Source organism: Cyrtonyx montezumae, unplaced genomic scaffold (genome assembly GCF_038088225.1).
Source record: "Cyrtonyx montezumae isolate F1298 unplaced genomic scaffold, pur_monq_1.0 scaffold_3, whole genome shotgun sequence".
Classification (NCBI taxonomy): Eukaryota; Metazoa; Chordata; class Aves; order Galliformes; family Odontophoridae; genus Cyrtonyx; species Cyrtonyx montezumae.
Window position 1 is genome coordinate 53,357,505 of NW_027072034.1, and position 22,977 is coordinate 53,380,481.

At 43.2% G+C, this 22,977-nt stretch overlaps 1 protein-coding gene across 1 annotated transcript; it reads left to right on the top strand.

The window, feature by feature from the left end:
- The first annotated feature begins 3,933 nt into the window (after positions 1-3,933).
- DDX3X (DEAD-box helicase 3 X-linked) lies at positions 3,934-22,766 on the top strand. Its single transcript, XM_065741637.1, has 17 exons — positions 3,934-4,101; positions 6,310-6,367; positions 7,391-7,441; positions 13,306-13,429; positions 14,515-14,655; positions 14,740-14,839; positions 15,061-15,196; positions 15,625-15,710; positions 16,301-16,399; positions 16,472-16,632; positions 16,823-16,967; positions 17,061-17,205; positions 17,535-17,716; positions 17,807-17,924; positions 18,807-18,963; positions 19,764-19,885; positions 20,242-22,766. The coding sequence occupies exons 1-17, from the start codon at positions 4,057-4,059 to the stop codon at positions 20,322-20,324; spliced, it is 1,953 nt and encodes a 650-aa protein (XP_065597709.1). The 5' UTR covers positions 3,934-4,056; the 3' UTR covers positions 20,325-22,766.
- The last annotated feature ends 211 nt before the right edge of the window (positions 22,767-22,977 follow it).

Here is a 22,977-nt window from a genome sequence, read left to right on the forward strand (position 1 = left end):
TTCATGGCATTGCTCTAAATCTGTAAGGCTAACTTCTGTTGCCTAAAAATGTCCCTAGAAATTTGAGAACTGATCATCAGCATTAAAGAATTACACTATTGAAGACAAGATATCTGATATTTCTGAGAGAGATACACCAGAGTCAAGACTGTTTCTTGGTCACTTTGTTAATTAGTGGCTGGAATAGAGTTAAATTTCTTCCTTGCAGCTGGTATGGCACTGTGTTTTGAACCTGGGAAGAGAACAATGTCAATAGCACAGCAAAGTATTGGCTGTTGCTGAGCAGTGCTTACACAGAGCCAGGGATGTTTCAGCTCCTCACGCTGCCCTGCAGTGAGGAGTTGGGTACAGAAGGAGTCAGGAGGGAACACGGCCGGGACATCTCTGAACTATAACACTGGGGGCTGGCGGGGGGAGGGCTGACACCATTCAGGGACTGGCTGGGCATCGCCTGGTGCATGGTGAGCAATCACACTATCACTCGTTTTGTATTTTTATTATTATTTTCCCTTCATTTTCTGACCTAATAATTTGTTTTTATCTCAATCCACAAGCATTACTTTTTTTTTTTTCCTATTTCCTCCCCTGTTCCACGAGGGGAGATTGAGTCTGGATGCTGCTGAGCTACCTACCAGGTTAAACCATAACAACATTAAATTTCTGTTTTTTAATTGCTCCAGTTTTCAAATGTCACTTTAGCTGTCCAAAGCTGTTCTAAATATTTTGTAGCAAAAAATGAACTGCAGCAGAATTTATATTCGATCAGGTAAAGTCACAAGCATTAAACCTCTTTTCTACTGAAGGATTCTCATTGCCAGCCCCTTTCCCTTGTCTTCAAGATGCTGCTGTGTTTGTGCACTTCAGATTGGAGATGTCCCTGGCCAAACACTAGTCCCGATGATTGGGAAGAAGAAATACAAGAAAAAGGAAAGGAGCACATTCTACTGTGGATGTGGAGAGGGTGTCACTCATGCTCTTAAAACATGTGGGATAGAAAGAGGACCTTGCAGAGACCAGAGGATTCCTGGCAAGATGAACCTAACATCCATAGCACAGCAATGGACTGCCCAGTGAAACAGATAAACATGTTTTTACACAGTAGTAATGGGACAGATGAAAATTCATGGCACAGCCAATGGCTCTGGTAGAGAAATCAATAGAAATCAATAGCACCGATCTGGAGCACCCTGTCCCATCGCATGTCTTTGACTAGGAAAAGAATGGGTGAGATACCTCATGCATCCCATCATCCCAACCAAAATGAAACACACGTGATGATACACAGTGCGTAACAGGTACTTCTGGCTGACATGGAAGTAGGAGAAACTGAAGTGGAATGAAGCACAGAGAATATCTACATGTGACCTGATCGTAAGTTTCAAAAGAGATAAGGAAACTCATGTATGCAAAGTCAGTAGCTTTGAGGAAGTACATTCCAAAATGCAGCTACAACTTCATAAGTGTTGCTCAGTTTACAACCCAAACTGATCGGTGGTGATCATGGATACCTCTTTCCTAATGCATGGTAACTATTTGCTGAGTGCTCAGAAAGTGGTATCTCTAGCTGTTCTGCAGACAACAGTGTTGCCTTTGAGAATGAATAGCAGATAAGGCTCTGTAGGTAAGAATATGGCAAATCTAAGAGTCCTGCTGGGCTTAAAATCTGAGCATCCAAGCACTCAGTAGTGTCTGGAGAAGGGAAAAGCTTTGTCTGAATCCACTAGCAAAATCTCAGTCAGTTGAACAGACGCTGAACAGGATTTGTGAGGACTCCCGTGTTAACTACGTGCTTGACTCAGGTACTTGTTAGCTTCCTCTAGCGAACTGAAGTCAGCTGCAGGAGAATAGAAAGTGAAATCCTGTCTAATGAGGATTGTAAAACTTACAGACAAAGGGAAAACTAACTTCCCCAAGCAATGGGAGCACTTGCATGCCTGCAGCACAAGACTCCAAGGTGGTAATTTGCTCTGCCTTGGGTGGACTACATCAAAACACACCTCCAGCACAACACAATATGACACATACACACAGCTCCCCCTGCTATCCTATCACTCCCTCCCTTTTTGTGGATGACAGAGGCATGCGGGTCTACTTGCGTTCCTGTCTGCAGGGCCAAGACTAGAATTACTATGATGGATCTAAAACTTGTTCAGTAAACAAGAATTAATTCATGCCATTTTCTGGGGTGTATGAATTATATCAAACAATACCATTGTAAACAGTGTAGGGATGCGAGCATTACCAAATTGTTAAGAATTCAGAACCACCTGTAAAGTTATAAGGAAGAAAAAAATACAATACTTATTTGAAATTTGCTTTGGAAAAACAAAATAAATTTGGGCCTAAGGCCAATAGCGGCTTCCTTTATAATGCAGTGATTAAAAAAAAACAAACAAAAACAACCTGATCTCAGGGAGCCCTGCTGACCGCACCTGCAAGGATTTAAATTATATAAATAGGTGCATCTGGAGACAAATGCAGGCTTAAACTTTTAAGTCTGGAGCAGTAGCTGATCTTGGAAACATTAGGGAAGACCCAAGCAGAGGAATGGTAATTATTTTGTTTAAAGACAGAGTTTGTCTTGTACGGTTCTGGCTGTGTTTTTATTTTTATGAGGAGTTTGTATGTTCGTTTAAGGGTTTGTTCATGGATGTTTAAGCCTTGTAGGGTTTAGTTTCTGGGTTTCTGGAACAGATTACTTCAGGCTTTAAAGCCCCAACTTTAGGGGCAGCTACGTGGATGAACTCTATAAGCAGGAAAAACTAAGTAAAGATAGGTGTTTTCTTTTATTTTTCAGTTTTCGTCTGTGAGCGCTGTGGAAAGGTTTCAGTTTGCTTTTAAATCCCATGGTGAATCAAGCTGAGATTTTTTAGAACAGATCTCTTCCGTTTTTTGTTTTGATTTTTTTTGTTGGAAGAGGTAGATGGACAAAGAGGAGAAAAACAGAGGGATAATTGTTATGTGTGCATCAAGGACAAAACAAAGCTTATTTCCTTTCCCCCATGACTACATAGCCTGAGGTATGCTGATCATGTAAGCATGCTTGTCAGTACTTTACTGACCCAAATTCAAGGGAACAGTTTGAGTGCTTTCTGTGTCACCAGTCTGTAATGTGGTGGGCAGAGTATTGGAGGCCTTTCTTCTCCAGCAGTGAAAGGGAGTCTCGATGCTTATTATTAGACTGGTGTTTGACAAGCTAACAGTAGGCTTCTGCCTCGACACAGAGCAGCAGGCACAGCCACGAGTTGATGCGTGGCACAGCAAAGGGGTTTAGTGTTTGAGAGACGTGGGGCTGGTGTATTGAGTGAAGCAGCCCCTCCCCCGCCGACTGCTGTCCCGGTTCGCGGTGTAGGCGATGCTCTAGCCGGGAAAACACCACAGCGTGCCGTTACTGGGGCTCCCCACCTTTCCGTGCCACGCTCAGGCCCGGCCCGCCGGCCCTGCAGCGCCTCCATTAGAACCTACGCCACTGCACAGGGGCAAGCGCACAAGATGGCGGCGAGTGCCGGCAGGGGTGGCCACGTGACCTAGAATCCGACTCCTTCTAGAGACATCTCATTGCGAGCGCGCCGAACAAAAGGAGGGGACCAGAGGCGGGGGGGCACACCAGTCTCGCGAGAACTAGCCACCCCTCCAGGGAGAGCAAGGCGCGGGGGAGGGCCAGCAGGAAACCTCGCGGTGCGGCCGGCGGAATCCGAGAGTGTCTGCCGGCTCGGCGCGCCAAATCTCGCGACAGCCCCGGAGCTCCCTTCGTCCAGGCTTAAGCTATAGGAGTTGACGGAAATCTCGCGAAAGTTTCCCCCCCTCCCGGTCGGTTATTCTCGCAAAAGCGCCGCGCAGGAGCAGGGAAAGGGGGGGGGTGGGGCGTAGCGTGCGCGCTGAGGTCAGCGCGCGCCGCCGGGCGGGCGGGGACTATATAAAGGCCGGGGCCGAGGCGGGGGGTGTTCAGTCAGGAAAGCGATTCGCGGTGAACGAGCGGCAGCGGCGGCGAGTTCCCGGCCCGGCGAATCTGAATTTCTTGAGGCGGAACGGGACACCCCGAGACGATCTCTCGTTATGAGTCATGTGGCGGTGGAAAACGCCCTCAGTCTAGACCAGCAGGTAGGGGGGGCGGGCAACCGGGAACCGAGCAGGCGGGGGAGGGGCGCTCCGTTAATCGGGATGGGGGAAGGGCGGGGGGACAGTGGTGCGGGGTTGGCTGCGTGCGTGGCGAGGGGCCGTGCTGCGAGGTGCGGCCTGCGCCGATCTGCGGCGGCTGCGTCGTGATTTTGTTGTGTTCCGTTCCCCCCCCGTGTTTTATCGCCCCCCCCTTCCCCCCCCCACGCGGGGTTTGTGGCGCGTTCTGTTGTTGCGCAGTTCGCGTCGTGCGGCACTTTATCCCGCGGAGAATCGAGGGGATAGGGGAGGGAGGGGGGGGGGGGTGGGCGGCAGTGGTAGCAGCGGCGCCAAGAGCCGCATCCCCGCGTGCCCCTGCGGCCTCCTGGCCGCGCTCGGCTTTTGTGTGCCGGCGAAGCGACGATGGTAACGCGGCGGGACCCCTGGCGGCGGCGGCGGGAAGCAGCTGTGAGAGGGAGGGAGAAAAGGGGGAGGGGGGAAAGGGGGAGGGGGAGGCTGTGTCAATGGCTGCCATTGTGCGTGTGACGAGCGGGGCGGGGGGTAGGGGCGGGGAAGGGGCCGCTCTTGGCCGCCTTTGTTCATGCTGCGGCGGTGGGCCCCGGTGACGCAGTTGCTGCCGGAGCTGCGCGGGCTGCTCTCGACCCCGCGGTGTTGTTGTTCTTTTTTTTTTTCCCCTTTTTCTCCTTACGTTTTCTATCCCACCCCCCCTCCCCCCATACTTGCGGGGCGGAGCCTAGTTCCTGCCTGAGAGCGGTGGGGGTGGGGACGGATGGTTACCTAACCCTCGGGGAAGGGAGCAGGAGGAGGAGGCCACGGCTCTGCAGCGAGTGGGCACCGAACGGCAAAAATACCCTTAGCTTTCGGGCAGCCCCAACTCCGGGGCGAAGTAGGTCAGGGAACCGGGCCCTTCCCCCCCCTCCTCCGAGATGCAGCACGTGACGGGTGCCGGCAGCCGGATTAGCTGGGCGGGCTGCGGCTGCTCCCTGCTGCGCCGAAAATCCCAGCCCGCAGTGCCGGCTGCACCGCCGCACTGAGATGGCGGCCCCGGCCCTGCGCCATCTCCCGGTGCCACCGCGCTGCGGGGCAGTGCGGCGCCGCACCTCTTCTCTGCCCGCTTTTTTCCCCTTTTGCTTCTTATTGACTACACGAGTAATATTTTTTACCTCGTTCTGATGCTCGACTAAAAGTTACGGATTTGAATTAGATTTAAAGAGAGCTATCCAAGGCTCTGCCATCAGAGGATTTCTTCCAAGAATCCGAATAGTATCGCGCCATCGTTGAGGTGGGAAAAGATCTCTAAGATCACCTAGTCCCACCATCAGCCCATCTCCTCTATGCCGGACATTTTGATGGATGGTCTTTGATTTGGTTTGGCTCCGATTGCGATGGAAGATGCTCAGTGCAACTGGCGACACATAAAATTTAGTTGTCTTCAAACGTATTTTAGCTCTGGCAATAAGTTCTGCGTTGTGCCCCGTAGGTGAACAGCTGCATTAAACTGCCGCTTTGTTTTGTGGGTTGCCTTCTGCTGACCGGAGTTGGCATCGTGCTTGCCCTGAATGCCAGTGCTTGAACTGAAACACGTTTTGGTAGGCTGAAGGCTCTAAACAAAGCTCGCAAAAAGGAAACAAAGTTGTATTTGCCTAAAGCAGTGGTAGGAAGAAATCACCCGATGTTCTGGGAGATCTAACGTGAAGATGCTGATGTTTTAGTGATGTTAATGCAGTCTAAAAATGAATTCTGCAGATGAAACAATAGCTGTTGGGCACTTGAACGACCATATTCATATTAAAAAAAAAAACAACCCAAAGTTGATCTCAGTCAGAATGCATTTCAGTGCATAGGGAGACCATTTTAGGTTGCTGCTCAGCCCTCATTTTAATGCATTAATCAAGTCAGCAGTACTTGATTTGGAGGGCATACAGTAGTCTATAGATCTTGCTCCTTTCTGTTGCATGTTTAGTGGTGACTATGAAGACACCTGAAGTTGATAATAGTCTTCAGTTCTGCCTTTACCGTGGCATCAAAGGTTATAGTATGGGCTGTTTTCCATTACAAGAAATGTATCCAAAATAAATTTCTTTGCAACACTCACTTCTCAGAAATCTGCTCTTGATCTGCAAATGAGCTTTTTGCATCTTAGTGTAAATTCATGATACGACATGTTGATATTAGCTATTTTGTTCTTTCCAGTTTTCTGGTCTAGACTTGAATTCTTCAGACTCCCAGAGTGAAGGAAGCTCTACAAGCAGTAAGTACACGCAAGTTCTTAACATTTTCTAGTGCACAGGAAGTTTTAAGTACACAGGTTTTTGTACCTGTAAGAGTAATTTCTGCAGCACAATGTACAGACTTCTGGGAAATACAAGGAGATAACTATAGTTAACATGCCTGCTCTAAAATGACTTACTTCAGACAGGCACACTTAATTGCAGTGATTGTGTAAGTTGAGTGTTTTGGTAGTGCTTTTAAGTATTGAACCAACTTGAGAGAATCCAGTTTCCCGAATTTTCTGTGGCCTCTGGTCAGACAACTGAGGTCAGTAATTGTAGTAATTTGGTGACCTGGCTTACCAAAACATGCAGCTAGCGTTGCAGTGTCAGAGGTAAAAGTTTTTAGCAGTGAACTGCCCTAATTGAGACCTGTCAGATAGCATCGTTTCTACCTAACATGCCAGACAAAATTCAGTATGTTAAGGGGAGAATCTTCAGGGAACTCCCATTAAGTTTGTGCCTGCTACAATGCTTTATGCTGCTTAACAATTCAGATGCTTCTGGATTGTATATGAAGAGTGTTATTCAGAGGCAGTTACACATGGCTTCTGGTTAGATCTAAGCTGAACTGAGTGGGATAGTTAGACTAGGGGAGGGAAAAATACTGGCAGTAATACCATGAGTATAGGTATCAGAATGACATAGTGAACATAGTAAGCTGCTCAAATAACCTGGAACTATATGAAGCCTTAATTAGTTCTAGGAAGACAGACTAATAACTGATACTGTGTGTCCAGGAAAAGTGTGTCTGATATTAAAGATATTTATGTATTACCTTTTGAAAGGGAAACCAATTAAACAAATTTTGCATTCACTATGGTTCCTCTGTGAGAAATGTGAGTATTCAAGAGCTCTTCTTTAAAAATGCCTTTAAAGGTGTAAAAGCTTGTGAGGCAGACTGTGTTCCTTCCTTTGCCAAGGACATGGTTGAAAAGCCTGTTATCAAGTTACCAACATTGGATAACATTATCTTTTAACATTGTTTGTCTTTTGTTCTCTAGAAGGCAGATACATTCCTCCTCACTTACGGAACAGGGAAGCTTCCAAACAGGGTATGTATGAGAAATAGAGGCAACACTTGTACTTGATTTCTTTGGAGGCTCTTAAAAGTTTTGCTACCACTGTTAAAAGTGACTGCAGGCTACTTGCCTGTTCTGTGCAAAACATTGCAAGTTCATTTCTATTTCTAGTGTGCTGGTGATGGTTCCTTCTCCAGGTTATATTATAAGCTTGATTGTTGTGGTTTGTCTTTGTTATATTACCAAGCAAGTAAGTGAAAGGGGCAAGTTGAAGACTCATGGTATTCATCAACCAGTGTAACCATGAGTACACAAATTCTAAACTTTTTTGGAAGAGACAATTTTTCCTCTGTTGTCTGTGATGTGAGACTTAGAGTAACTAGTTATTATCAGCAGATGGCACAATTTTGCATCACAAATAGATGTTCTGCAGGCCCACTTGCTTACAACTGGGGTGTGAGGAACAAAACAGTTGCAGATGTTGCCTTTGAATGGAAGTCTATAGAAGTGGTTGCAGAAAGCAAGATGGTAATGCTGGAGCATGAAGAATAAAATGCATGAACAGCATTTTGTACAGAGGGACTGCACAGAGAACTTCTAGAATAAGAGAAGATAAAATGTTCAATGGAGTGCTTCAGTGAATCAAGACCTTTGTTTCTGAGAAAGATTGCAGATCATGGTAGCGGTCACTAGATACAGTGATAACGCATTGTGTAGACAAGAAAAACAGTTCCTCTAGCAACTGTTAAACTACTAGACCGGATAAACTGAAGTGTTGTACTACGCTGTGAATTGGTAAATGAATAGAAGCTTTTCTAGCTTGAAGCTTAAGCCTTGTGTTTTTAAAACCTTGTCTGGGACTTTGAAAGGTAGTCTTTATGGTGCAGGAGTAAGAATTGAAATACATGCTGTATCTTCTGGAGTTCTTACGGAGCTGCTTAATGGCTAAAACAAATACTCTGCCACATGAGGAAACAGAAAAGAGAAGACAAATAAAGGAGCTGTGGTTGTTTTTTTTTTTTTTTTTAATATGTAGAACAAGCATTAAATTGGCCTAAGGCACCAGTTGGTGTGAGCAGCTTGTAACTGGAGCTGACTCAGTTGGGGAGAGTATAGGGACTGTGGCAGCTTGGTGCTCTTGAAGTTCCAGTAACAAACACTCAAAAGTGAGTAATCTTGGAGGAAATCTGATAGATAAACCTGGGAGGAACTTTGGTTACTTAAAGCAGTGCAGGAAACTGGAAATAAAAACTGAGGAATAATGAATGCTGAATACACAAGTTATTTTCATCTTCCCTTGAGCATAATGATGTGTATGGGTGTCCATATTAAAAGCTATTCTCAAAAAATAACTGCTTTGAAACAGGCCATCTTGTATCACTAGATATTTGAAATCTACAGTGTGTATGAAGTTCTTTGAAGCAAGAGAGGTGTGGATGTTGCCTTTTGCATTTGAGTGACTAGAATATGAAGTTGAGTCCAGTACATCCTAGGGGATGTACTCATGGTATTCATTTGATAACAGTTAGGTACTAAAATGTCACTGCATAAAGCTTATTATAAAGTTTGTAATAGTTACTTGGCTAAAACCAGTTCAGGGCTCATGCTTTGTGGCAAATGTTTATCATCCTCATCATGAGGTGACAGTAGAGCTGTTGTATGGCTTGAAGTCTGTAAAGCATTGTTCTGTTGTATGAAGCAAATGCAGGTTAAGAGCTTTTTTTTTTTTTTAGAAAAACCCTCTGTTTAGTGGCTGTTGATAGGAAGTACCTGGCAGCTTCTTAAAAATGTGTACACGAGGAAAAACACTTTGGGTAGCTGTAGTATTTGACTACATAATGAAAGTCTTGAATGCAGCCTTAGAAATACATTCAGATTGAGGTGGGGGTGGAAATGACTGAAAATGAACCTGTGTGGCCAAACTGTATTTTGATGTTCTAGTAGAATTCTCACAAATCATACCTTCCTTAATTAACTTCCATGAAAGCGTTAAGTGATGCTGCATTCAGATGGAAGAGGAGACTTGAATAATTAGTTTATGCTGTGTGCTGTCTTTACTAGTTGTTTCCGAAACACATCTAATGCAGTGTCTAGCTCAGGGTTCTCAATTTCCTCTGTAGCTGATTATGGTGTGGTAATGTAGAGAGGCTATTAGTGTTGCACAATATACTTGTGGCTGAGTAAGAAATTGCTTAAGGCAGAGAACTCAATCACGTAAACATAACAGCTTTTTATATGAGGAGCTGAGTGTCCTCTGGATTTAAATAGGTATTGGCTGGGGAAGGCTAAAAGGTTTAAGAGTATTTCTGTTTCAAAACCTTAGGGTGCTTTCCTTGTCCGTTCATAACGTTGGAAAGGACCTACAAGATCATCTACTTGTACTCCAACCATCCTCCTATCACCATCCCTACCCACTGAACTACTAAATCAAATCCCTTAGCACCTCATCTAAACGCTTCTTGAACAGCGCTAGGGACGGTGCCTCAACCATCTCCCTAGGCAGGCCATTCCAGTGCCTGACCACTCTTTCAGAGAAAAAATGTTTCCTCAGGTCTAATCTAAATCTTTCCCGGTGCAACTTGTGGCCATTCCCTCTTGTCCTGTCATTATTTATCAGGGGGAAGAGACCCACCCCCTCCTCACCACAACCCCCCTTCAGGAAGTGGTAGAGTGCAATAAGGTCTCCTCTGAGCCTCCTCTTCTCCAGACTAAACAATCCCAGCTCCCTCAGCCGCTCCTCATAAGACTTGTGCTCCAGACCCCTCACCAGTTTTGTTGCCCTTCTCTGAACACACTCCAGGGCCTCAACGTCCTTCTTGTAGTGAGGGGCCCAAAACTGAACACAGTACTCGAGGTGCAGCCGCACCAGAGCTGAGTACAGGGGGATCACCTCCCTGCTCCTGCTGGCTACACTATTTCTAATACAGGCCAGGATGCTGTTGGCCTTCTTGGCCACCTGGGCACACTGCTGGCTCATGTTAAGCTGAGCATCAACCAACACCCCCAGGTCCTTTTCCTCTATCCAGTCTTCAAGCCATTCTGCCCCAAGCCTATAGCATTGCATGGGGTTATTGTGGCCAAAGTTCAGGACCCGGCACTTGGTCTTATTGAACCTCATCCCATTTTGCTCAGCCCAGCTGTTCAGCCTATCCAAATCCCTCTGAAGGGCCTCCCTACCCTCAGGCAGATTGACACATCCTCCCAACTTGGTGCCCTCTGCAAACTTACTGAGGGTACACTCAATCCCCTCGTCTAGGTCATCAATAAAGATATTAAAACAAGATGGACCCCAGTACTGACCCTTGGGGGACACCACTCGTAACAGGACGCCAGCTGGACTTAACTCCATTAACTACTACCCTCTGGGCACGGCCCTCCAGCCAGTTCTCCACCCAGAGAAGAGTGAACCTGTCCACACCATGGGCTGCCAGTTTCCTCAGAAGAATACTGTGGGAGACCGTGTCGAAGGCCTTGCTGAAGTCCAGGTAGACTACATCAACAGCCTTTCCCTCATCTACCAGTCTGGTCACCCAGTCATAGAAGGAGATGAGGTTGGACAAGCACGACCTGCCCTTTGTGAACCCGTGCTGCCTGGGTCTGATCCCCTGGTTGCCATGCACGTGTCGTGTGATCTCCCTCAAGATCATCTGTTCCATAACTTTCCCTGATACTGAGGTCAGGCTGACAGGCCAGTAGTTCCCCGGGTCTTCCTTACGGCCTTTCTTGTAGATGGGAGTCACATCGGCAAGCCTCCAATCTTGTGGGACCTCTCCAGGTAACCAGGAATTCTGATAGATGGCAGAAAGCAGCTCGGCAATCACCTCTGCCAGCTCCCTCAGCACCCTTGGGTGGATCCCATCTGGCCCCATGGACTTGTGGCAGTTCAGATGGAGGAGAAGATCTCTGACCGTCTGGCCCGTCCTGGACTTCCAGGTCAGGGCAAGTACCCTGTGGACAACTGCTCTGTCTATTAAAGACAGATGTGAAGAAGGCATTGAGAACCTCAGCCTTTTCCTTATCATCTGTGGTTACATTCCCTGCCTCATCAAGTAAAGGAGAGAAATTTTCCTTAGTTTTTCTCTTGCTGTTAATATATTTGTAAAAGGGTTTCCTGTTCTCCTTTACAGAAGTAGACAGTCTTAAGTTCAAGCTGGGCTTTAGTATTTCTAACGTTCTGCCTGCTAATCTTGGCCAGTTCTCGGTAGTCTCCCCAAGTAGCCTGACCCATCTTCCAGAGGACATAGACTCTTCTTTTCTCTCAGAGTCTCAACAAAAGTTCCCGGTTCATCCACACTGGTCTTTTTCTCCTCCGGCTCGACTTATGGGACTCCGGGACTGCCTGCTCCTGTGCCTTTAAGATTTCCATCTTGAGGAGCATCCAGGCTTCCTGGAACCCCTTTCCCCTCAGGAGCGAGTCCCAAGGGACCCTTGCAACAAGAACCCTGAACAGGTCAAAGTCTGCCCTTCCAGAAGTCCAAGGTAGCAGTTTTGCTAGTCACCTTCTTGACGTCACCCAGAATAGCAAACTCCACCATTTCATGGTCACTCTGGTCAAGACAATCTCCAACCTTCACATCTCCTACTAGTCCTTCCCTGTTAGTGAAAAGTAGGTCTAGCAAGGCATCTCCCCTGGTAGGCTCTTGCACCAGCTGTGTCAGGAAGCAATCATCCACACATTCTAGAAATCTCATGGACTGCTTCCTCTGCGCAGTATTACATTTCCAGCATATGTCAGGGAAGTTGAAGTCTCCCATGAGAACGAGTGCTGGCCATCGTGCAACATCTATGAGTTGTTTATAGAACACCTCCTCTATTTATTCATCATATTTTCTTCATCACTAGGTGGTCTATAACAGACCCCCACCACGATGTCACTCCTAAAGACCACCCCCCTGATCCTTATCCATAGAGTTTCTACTTTATCATTTCCAACCTCAAGCTCTTGAACATCAAAACACTCTTTGATATAGAGAGCTATCTTATGATATAGAGAGCTATCACCGTTAGGTAAGCTTCAGCCTAATTTTTCTATAGACCTGAGAATGTGACCCTTTTGTAGTACTAATGCTACAGTATGTGGAGCTTGGTATCTAGGGCTGCTTAGTCTAAAGCGTTTGGCTGTGATGCATGATAATACTGCTGAGTTCCAGCATGTAGCATTCTTGTTGAATGTCCTTAATTGGATACTTGAAGTTAAGTTGATATATTAGTAGATCAAGGAGTAAAAAAATAATGTTAGAACTTCGACCGATGATTGGAGCTGATGGTTGCTTCTTTGCATGGTAGCTTCTCAAATGTGTATTATGACATTATGAAATTCCTGGTTTGGTGCCAGTGCTGCTGTCCATATCCTGTCCACTGAGTAAGCACCTCCAGAGGTATTGTTAATTCACAAAAATGAAACGTGCTGTAAAGAACTTCTGTTAAAGCTGTGGAGAAAATGCAAAATTAGGATTATAAACGCATATTCCAGAGTTATTTCGTTCTGGAATAGTTGAGCTCCCTGTTTTCTGTTACTTAAATTACTGTCATAAAAAAAGAGTCAATGTAATGGTTTCAATTTGTACCTATTTAATATGTCTGACTTAGACAGTTCAGAGTCCTCCAGCCATATTGGATTTCTCAGCTTCCTTTTGAAGTTACTTAAATGCTTCACTGTGACATCTGTTGGCTTTATGACCCTTTATGACCCTCTTTCCAGAGGAAGACAAATACTAGCAGTGATGTGTGTGTGGTTTTAAATGCAGTGTTTCTGCATTCATGGAGGTATTTCAGCGTGTTAGACTGGCAGTATTTAAAGCATGTGGACCTTCCAGTGAAGATTTACTGGACAGACAATTTTCTTACAGATGCCTTGACTGTGTACTATGTGGCTTAAAATACTTTTTCTTTACTAGGTTTTGATAGTGGTGGCTGGAGTTCCAGCAGAGACAAGGATGCGTACAGCAGCTTTGGTGCACGGTCTGACCGGGGAGCCAAGTCAAGCTTCTTTGACCGTGGAAATGGATCAAGAGGAGGAAGGCAAGTGCTTATTTGTATAGGTGCTGCATACCAAGTCTGTCTGCAGTTCTAGTGGCACATGGGTAATGTTAATGTTGAAAGTGGAGTTCCTAGGTGTGAAGATTCCCCCTCCCATGTTCTTTTTACTTCATAGCTGTAGGAATTAAAATGGTGGGAATCATGCATGTGTTAGAAGATGTGCCTTACAGCCCGTCACCAGCCACTACTGCAACTCTAATGACTTCTTGGCTTGCCATGTCATCAATGAAGTACTAGATGGGTGGCTACTATCAGAATTTTTTTTCTGGTTTTTTGCCTTGTTGAAAAAGTGTAGTTAATAAACCTGGGTGAGACTCTTGCAGGTTCTCTACCTTACTTGATCAGTCTTACACACATCACGCGTTGTATGCACAAGTGTGGTGAGAGTCACCTTTGTCAACTAGTAAGGCTGACGGTGGTAGTCCTGTATCCAGACTTTTCTCAAACATGATTTACCAGGCCAAAATCTAAACAGTTGAGGTAAGGACTTTTTCCACCTTCTTTCTAAGGCAGTAACACAGGTGAGCTCACTCTTGGTGAAACTGGAAATGTACATTGAGGGATTTAGTTTTATTATGTGGTGGTGGGTGGAGTAGGGGAACAGATTGAGTTCTTTAGGGATTTGTTTGGACTTGAAAGTTGAAAATGCTGTGAGGCACGGTGGAAGGGGGGAATACCAAGCAATATGTCATGAGGTTTATATGATACTTCCTATGAAAAAAAAAATAACAGGGCTGAGGTACTTAAGTGCAAAGACAGCTACCGTTCAAGTTGCACTTAAAGTAACAGGCACTGGTTTGTTTTGGTGTAAGTTCTAGTGTCTTAAGCTAAAAAAAAAAAGTTACTAAATTTAATACTAGGAACAAAGTTTCCCTATCTGTAATTCAGGGTAACATGACCTAGTCTTAAAAGTAGGGCTAAAATCAATTTTACTTCATAGGTCAGTCTGAGTATCTGATTGTTGTCCTTTGGTCCTGTATCTAATACACGGGCCATACTCAGCTAGATTATAACAGTTTTGTTACTTTGTTCCTGGGATGGTGGCCTAATACTCATGCTGTATTTAGGTATGAAGAGCGTGGAAGAGGTAGCGACTATGATAGGAGTGGCTTCGGTAGATTTGACCGTGGTGGAAATAGCCGTTGGTGTGACAAATCTGATGAAGATGACTGGTCAAAGCCTCTTCCCCCAAGTGAACGCCTGGAACAGTAAGTAATGGGTCTATGCAGCGCAGTGTGACAGTGCTAATTGAGTCATCCTGTAAATAAAACACGTTATTTTTCTACTTTCAGAGAGCTCTTTTCAGGGAGCAATACTGGCATTAACTTTGAGAAATACGATGACATTCCCGTTGAAGCAACAGGCAGCAATTGTCCTCCACATATTGAAAGTGTAAGTTTTTTCTAATTTCTAATCTGATGTATCTAGAGTATTTTGCGCGTGAAGCTTGATGTTTTGCTGTCTTGAGTTTAGAGAGCAAAGGAAATAATGTCTTGCTTATAATAAAACCAAAAGCTATTTTAGGAGAAGAAACTGCTCGAACTGGATGGCTAGTTTGCTCAGTAAGATGAAGGGTGGGAATATCAGTTTTAATCTTCTTAAATATTTTACAGTTCAGTGATGTTGATATGGGAGAAATTATTATGGGAAACATTGAGCTCACACGTTACACTCGTCCTACTCCAGTCCAGAAACATGCAATACCTATTATTAAGGAGAAGAGAGACTTGATGGCTTGTGCTCAGACAGGTATGTTTGTAACTATTGCTCACTACTTCGTCTCTGTCAATAGGAATAGGTGCTTGCATTCTTGAAGCTGCAGGCAGGATTTCCTTAAGGCAGTGAACTTACTGTTCTGAATGTATTGGAGTATACCTCTTGATAACTTGAGTTTAGTCTTGACACTGCTTTGTATGTGTCTTCTCAGGTTTTACTGTGTCCTTGGAGAGATGTTAATGCCCTAAATCATTTTTACTTGAGGATTTTGCAGTGCTCTTTAATAAGAAAGTCTTATGTAGGCGACTTACGTGGCTGAAGAATATGCTCAAGTGGCTTGTGCAGTATCTGTACATCTAGCACAGATAATGCTAGGAATGTTTGTGATGCAGGACTACGTCCAGTGAAGAACAGTATGATAGCTTTAAAAATAACTAATAATACTAAATTGTATCTATTAGGGTCTGGGAAAACTGCTGCGTTTCTTCTACCAATATTGAGCCAGATTTATGCAGATGGACCTGGTGATGCCTTGAGAGCTATGAAGGCAAGTATTTTATTACCTAGCCCTGAAGAAGCTGAGTCCAGTGCATGTTTTTGCTTCATGTGCTGATGTCTGCTACTGGGCACAGTAGTTGAGCTCAAGTTGTATCATCATTATTTTGGATAAATGAGGGGAGTTTCTCAGCTTTCTGAAGCCTTTAGTGTTTTCCTTCTAAAAACATAGGCCATGGAGCAGCCTGTTATTTTTTGTCAACCTAAGGAGAAACACAAGATGGTTTTGTTGAATCACTTTTGAGTAGTTCCTTACTACCCAAAAGACTACTCAGTCAGACATAGCAAGCTTGTTGTAGATTATAAAATAAGAGGCAAGTATGTATCATGCTTTTCTTGGAAAGGCTTGCTCTTATTTGTAGGCGTTGATACAGATTTTAGAGGACATGCTTTTGCTGCAGTTACATTTTAACACATTAACCAGAAGTTTAATCTTGGGTGCTGCAGCAGGGCAGTTTCAGATGCAGTGTTTAAAACAAGTTGATGCTCAGCTGTTTGCTTTCTTGTGAAGAGAAGCTCGGTACCAATAGGCAGTGTTTTAATTCCCCTTGTATCTTTTTTTTTTTTTTTTTGCTGTTTTAGGAGAATGGAAGGTATGGACGCCGTAAGCAATATCCAATTTCACTGGTCTTGGCTCCAACTAGAGAACTGGCTGTGCAGATCTATGAGGAGGCCAGGAAGGTATGTGTAGGAGTTTATTAGAACAGAACAGTTAGTGTAGTTCTTCTTAGCACTAACTTGCTTGTTCTGTAGTTTGCATACCGTTCCAGAGTTCGACCTTGTGTTGTGTATGGTGGTGCAGACATTGGTCAGCAGATACGTGACTTAGAACGTGGATGTCACTTGCTTGTAGCAACTCCAGGTCGACTGGTTGATATGATGGAGAGGGGAAAGATTGGACTGGATTTTTGCAAGTAAGTCAAGTGATTTCTGTCCATATCCTAATGAGTAACTGATGTGAAATTCAATCCTTTTTGATATCCAGAGATAACAACTCACAACATATCGTTTGAACTGTAAATGACTGGTTGAGAAATGTAGTCTGATGTCTGTAGTGAGTTACATTTCTAAAATAATCTGAAAAAACCCCTCTTATTACTTTAGATACCTAGTGCTTGATGAAGCTGACAGAATGCTTGACATGGGTTTCGAACCTCAGATTAGACGAATTGTTGAACAAGATACAATGCCGCCAAAGGGGGTTCGTCATACCATGATGTTCAGTGCTACTTTCCCCAAGGAAATCCAGGTACTCCATGAAAGTTCACGCACCTTAACACTTAACTCTAGTCCTGTGTCTGGAAGGGGGAAAAATGCTGATCTTTTGCCTTTCCTTCCTCAGATGCTTGCTCGTGACTTCCTTGATGAATACATCTTCCTGGCTGTTGGCAGAGTAGGTTCTACATCTGAGAATATCACACAGAAAGTAGTGTGGGTGGAAGAGTCAGACAAACGATCATTTCTGCTTGACCTGCTAAATGCCACAGGTAATACCAGTTTCAGATAAGTGAATAATGCAGTTTAAGATGAGGGAAATCTGACAGCTGAAAATAATGAGAACTTGGGTTGAGTTAGGTAAGGAGGGAAAGTAGCACCTGTTTGTATTTCCTTAACATGCAGTGGATGACTTGTGTTGACTGAATATTGGTTTTCTGTTGATGCAAACTCTTACTCTGAGTAATACTGAGTAAGAAAGCAGATCTTAAGTTTAGAGTAATTGGAAGCTGAAAACTAAAGCTGCCTTTTTCCAGGCTGTGGTGTATTCCTCTTTACAGCCTTTCTCTTGTAAACTTGCTTGTGGTTCATTTATTCTTAGGCAAGGATTCTTTGACTCTGGTGTTTGTGGAAACTAAAAAGGGAGCAGATGCTCTGGAGGATTTCCTCTACCATGAAGGATATGCCTGTACAAGTATACATGGAGATCGTTCTCAAAGAGACCGAGAGGAAGCACTGCATCAGTTCCGTTCGGGCAAGAGCCCAATTCTTGTTGCCACAGCTGTAAGTAAAATTTCTCAAGTTTGACTTGGTAGGCACGTGATTTCACTTTCTGAACACTGCTCAGTGTTGATTTCTTACTCTAACTGCTAGGTTGCAGCAAGAGGACTGGATATATCAAATGTAAAGCACGTCATAAATTTTGACTTGCCAAGTGACATTGAAGAATACGTACACCGTATTGGTCGTACAGGCCGTGTAGGAAACCTTGGTAAGTATAGGCATCCAGTACTTGACTTAGTAGGTGTAGTGGTATTAGATAAAAAGCAAACTGAAGCTATGTAAAACTTCAGAAGGAGCCCTTGTGCTTTCTATATACAGATGGTATTGCTAAGAAAAGAGTGCAGTATGGAGTGCAGCTTTTTTTCATTGGAATTCTGGGGGTGTTTTGATGTTAGTTACAACTGAAAAAATGAGTAAAGAGCACTTAATAGCTGAAACTGGAGCATGAGCTACACAAGTGTTTTGTTTTTAGCTTGGTTCAGGAGGATTCTGTTTTCTGTTCCTGTAGGTTTCTACTGAGCTTTAAAAATCCCTACAAAGGGGAATATAAAGATGTAGAATGCTTGTAGTAGGGAAAGCTTGTCTGGAGTCTGTTCCAGCTTTCTCATCTATAAGATGAGAGGTTTCTGGAGGTTCACATGTATTATGCTTTCCTGAGAAAGGATGGAGTGAATGGCTTCTGAGCAGTTTTAGTGCAGCAGTCTTGCTTGTGCTTAACTACGTGGGATATCGGCATGTTTAGGATTCTAGTGTTCTTAACGTTACCACTAAAAACTAATGCTTGTGAAATCATGTGACACTAGAGAATTTTGATGACACTTCATCTGTCATCATGCAGGGCTTCAGCTTTTTTTTTTTGTGTTAAACGAAGATTTGCATACAAGATAAATATCTTCAGTGCCTGTCAGTAAATAGGGGATTTGTGCAGGTGGCTAGGGTGGAAAAAATAAACAACTTTCTTTTCAGATGATTCTAATACTCATCATAGTTGAGTTTGAAAATACATGTTTGTCATAGCCACAAGTAGAATGTGGAATGGTGTTGTAGTTTATCTACTTAATGTGGTGCTAAAATCTCATGTATACTTCAGGTCTGGCCACCTCATTCTTCAATGATAGAAACATAAACATCACCAAGGACTTACTTGATCTTCTTGTTGAGGCTAAGCAAGAAGTTCCATCTTGGCTGGAAAACATGGCTTATGAACAGCATCACAAAGGAGGTGGCAGTCGTGGGCGATCTAAGAGGTAACGATAAGAGCAGGGTAGTTCTATGTAAAAACAGTTGCTTTTTGAGAAGTACAAGCCTATGCAAACAGATGTCCACTTCACTAGAGGGATAGAGCTTAATCCCTGTTCTGTACTATAATACAGTAATATATTTTTTTTCCTTTTAAGCTAACAGCTAGATACTGTTGAGGCAGAAAAAGCTTTATGACTCACTGAAAGCCACACTTGTGCTTAAGCAACTGTTGAGAAGCTAAGCAGATAGATCTTGTCTGTTAACATTAAGAAAAATACAAGTTAATGTTAATCTGCAGATGTGAGAGCACTTGTTTTTCTACACGGAACTGAAATGTCTCCTGTAAATTGGAGCAAACTGTTAATGACCCAAAAATAATAGGGGTGGGGAACATCACCTTTTCTTTGTATATAGCCAGTCTAGACCTTGTGAATTTTAGTCATTTCTCTTCAGGAACATGCTTAGAAGATGGTCATCCTCTTTTATGCCCATTTTTTTGTTATAAATGAGTCACTGAAATTAAATCTTAAAAACTACAGAACAGAGGTTGCACTGAATCAAATCTTAGCAGGTCCTAAGTAGTCCCTGAAGTGTATCAGTTTAGCGTGACAGGTTCAAAATGGACAGTGAATTTTTCCTTGCTACATTGAATGTCCTTTCCAGACAGCATTAAAAAGAGCACAGAGTTCCTAATTTGTACTGATTATTGGCCAGCTGTAACCTGAGCTGAAGAAACTTTGTGCTTGAATTTACAGTGCTTAAAGTACCGTTGACTGAGTGTTTCTATTCCTTTCCACAACAACAGGTTCAGTGGAGGCTTTGGTGCCAGAGACTATAGAACAAGTAGCGTTTCTGGCGGCAGCAGCTTTAGCAGCAGTCGACCAACCAGCACCCGAAGTGGAGGAAGTGGAAGCAGAGGATTTGGAGGTAAGAAATAGAAGGGCAGGCTTGACTGGCAACTGCAACACAAGACTTGGAATACTTGCTTTGGTATTGCTTTTGGAAATTGCATGGATAGTTGCAGTAAATCACTAGAGATCATCTAGTGCATTTTAGTTAAGTTCAGCATTCTCATTGGTTCTGTCTTAGCACAGGGCACGCGTATCTGATAAGTTTAACGTGACTCAGCTCTTCAGTTTTGTTCACATGTAGCGAAGCTTTTGGGGTGGGTTTCTTTAATGGGCAGTACATGTCTTATTTGTGATGTGGGCTGTTTGGTGTTGTGAAGGTACAAGCTGCCTTGAGCAGGTTAATTAAGCATCGCTTTCTCTTGCCTTTCATAGGTGGTGGTTACGGAGGCTTCTACAACAGTGATGGATATGGAGGAAACTATAACTCCCAGGGGGTTGACTGGTGGGGCAACTGAATCTGCTTGCAGCAGATAACCTACCAAACAAGCTAATATGGAAACCACATGTAACTTAGCCAGACTATACCTTGTGTAGCTTCAAGAACTCGCAGTACATTACCAGCTGTGATTCTCCACTGAAATTTTTTTTAAGGGAGCTCAAGGTCACAAGATGGAAACAAAGGAACAAGTAGCCCTATCTTGAAGGTGGTTTTGAAGACTCTATTGCTGTAGTCAGGATTAACTCCCCTCCCACCCATCCCCACCCAGAAACTGCATTTATAATTTTGTGACTGAGGATCATTTGTTTGTTAATGTACTGTGCCTTTAACTTTAGACAACTTTTATTTTGATGTCCTGTTGGCTCAGTAATGCTCAAGATATCAATTGTTTAGACAAAAATTACTGAACTTGGGCTAAAATCAAACCTTGGCACACAGGTGTGATACAACTTAAACAGGAATCACTGATTCATCCATAATATTACAAAGAAAAACTTATGCGGTAGCCTGCATTAGGGCTTTTGGTATCTGCAGATTTGAAAAATAAAAACATCTTGAAGCATATCAATGCAATTAGTTTCTAATGTGGCAAAACTGTACTAAGTTAAAGTTCTGATTTGCTCACTCTATCCTGGATAGGTACTTAGAACCTGATAGCCTTTAATAAGCCATTCCAGTCATGATGAGATGATGTATGGATACATGCATACATTAAAAGCACTGTTTTTGAAGTTAATGCAAGTAAATACAGCAATTCCTTTTTCAATATTTAGGCAGATCATTAATGTGAGCTAGCCAAACGTGGGCAGAACATTACAGGGAACGTTTAAAGGTCTGATAACTTGAAATAGTTTTTAGGAGAATTCATCTATTTAGACTTTTTAAAAATGCCTGCCATATGAAATTGAAATGGTAGAATGGCTGACCATGGCAGTGATTGGTCCTCCTCAAGGGCCTGACTGAATTTTTGGTCTAATAACGCATGCTAGTGTTGATGTTTTTTGGTCAAGAGGGTATGAACAGGAAGAATTATGCAGCAGGCTTTATTTTAATGCAGATTCACATTACTCTGTTCAAGCTGCGTGGAGATGTTAAACTGGCTTACTGTAGACTTTGTAAAATGGCTCCAGAAGAGTAACAAACAAACCTGAGATCACAGAGGTTGGAAATGTACATAAACTGCACAAGGTTTCAATTCTGCTATTAAAGTGCAGTTTTAGTCAGTTTTAGTTGCATAGGTTTCCATTGTATTTATAGTCTGTTTATGCTAAATCTGGCCAAAGATAAGTATTGTCCACCAGAAAAACGCCTAAGCCACTCTGAATTTCTGCACTAACTTGTGGCCAGAGCAGTTAACAACTCTAATCGACGGTGGCATAGGAAAAAGGCAAAAATCTCCTAAAGTGCAATAGATTTTTTCAAGTGTATTGTGCCTTGTTCTAAAACTTTTATTAAGTAGGTGCACTTGACAGTATTGAGGTCATTTGTTATGGTGCTATTTCAAGTCTAGGTTTAGGCCCTTGTACATTTTGCCCATAACTTTTTACAAAATACTTCTTTTATTGCACATTCAGAGAATTTTATATATGTCTTGTGTGCGTGTCTTTAACTTCCAATCTTATTTTGTCTCTTGGAGATTGAACGCAGCTTGTTTAAGGAGAAGGAAATAGATTCTAAAACTTATTTGGGACCACGGGAATGATAGCTGGGAAGAAAACTATTTGCACACGACAGATTTCTAGATACTTTTTGCTGCTAGTTTTGTGTAATATTTATTGAACATTTTTGACAAATATTTATTTTTGTAAGCCTAAAAGTGATTCTTTGAAAGTTTAAAGAAACTTGACCAAAAGACAGTACAAAAACACTGGCACTTGAATGTTGAATGTCACCGTATGCGTGAAATTATATATTTCGGGGTAGTGTGAGCTTTTAATGTTTAAGTCATATTAAACTCTTAAGTCAAATTAAGCAGACCCGGCATTGGCAGTATAGCCATAACTTTCTGATAGTAAAACAAAAATTGGCAACTTAAAATTAAACATGCCAAGGTTTTGATACACTTGTCTTAAGATATTAATGAAAACACTTCTAAACACTGATGTGAAGTGTCCAGATTCTCAGATGTTTGTTGCGTGAGTTTTGTTTAGTTGTGTGTTTTTTTTTTCAGTGAATGTCTGGCACATTGCAATCCTCCAAACATGTGGTTATCTTTGTTGTATTGGCGTAATCAGTGACTTGTGCATTTTAGCAAGTTTTATCAGCCAGCAATACTTTTCAGTTCAGTTACAAGGATTCCAAACAATATGCAAGAATGGATTTAAACTTGCTGAATGTGAAAATTTGAATTTTTCAAGTCACTGTAGGTTTAGAATTGCTTATTGTATTAGTTTAGATGCTAGCACTGCATGTGCTGTGCATATTCTTGATTTTATTAAAATAAAAAAGTTGAACTGCAGTCTATTCATTTGTGAAGCGTCACTCTTCTGGTTTATGAGGTGTAGCTCGAGCAGTCCCATCCACGTGCAAATCTGGAAGCAGGTGAATGTAGTGTGGTACGCACCAGTGTGCTTGGCAAACAGGAGCTAAACCCAGTGTTGCTGCTGTGGTATATATAGAAGTGCGTGCTGTCAGCAACGTTGGGTACTTGCTCAAGTCTTCTAGAAGTG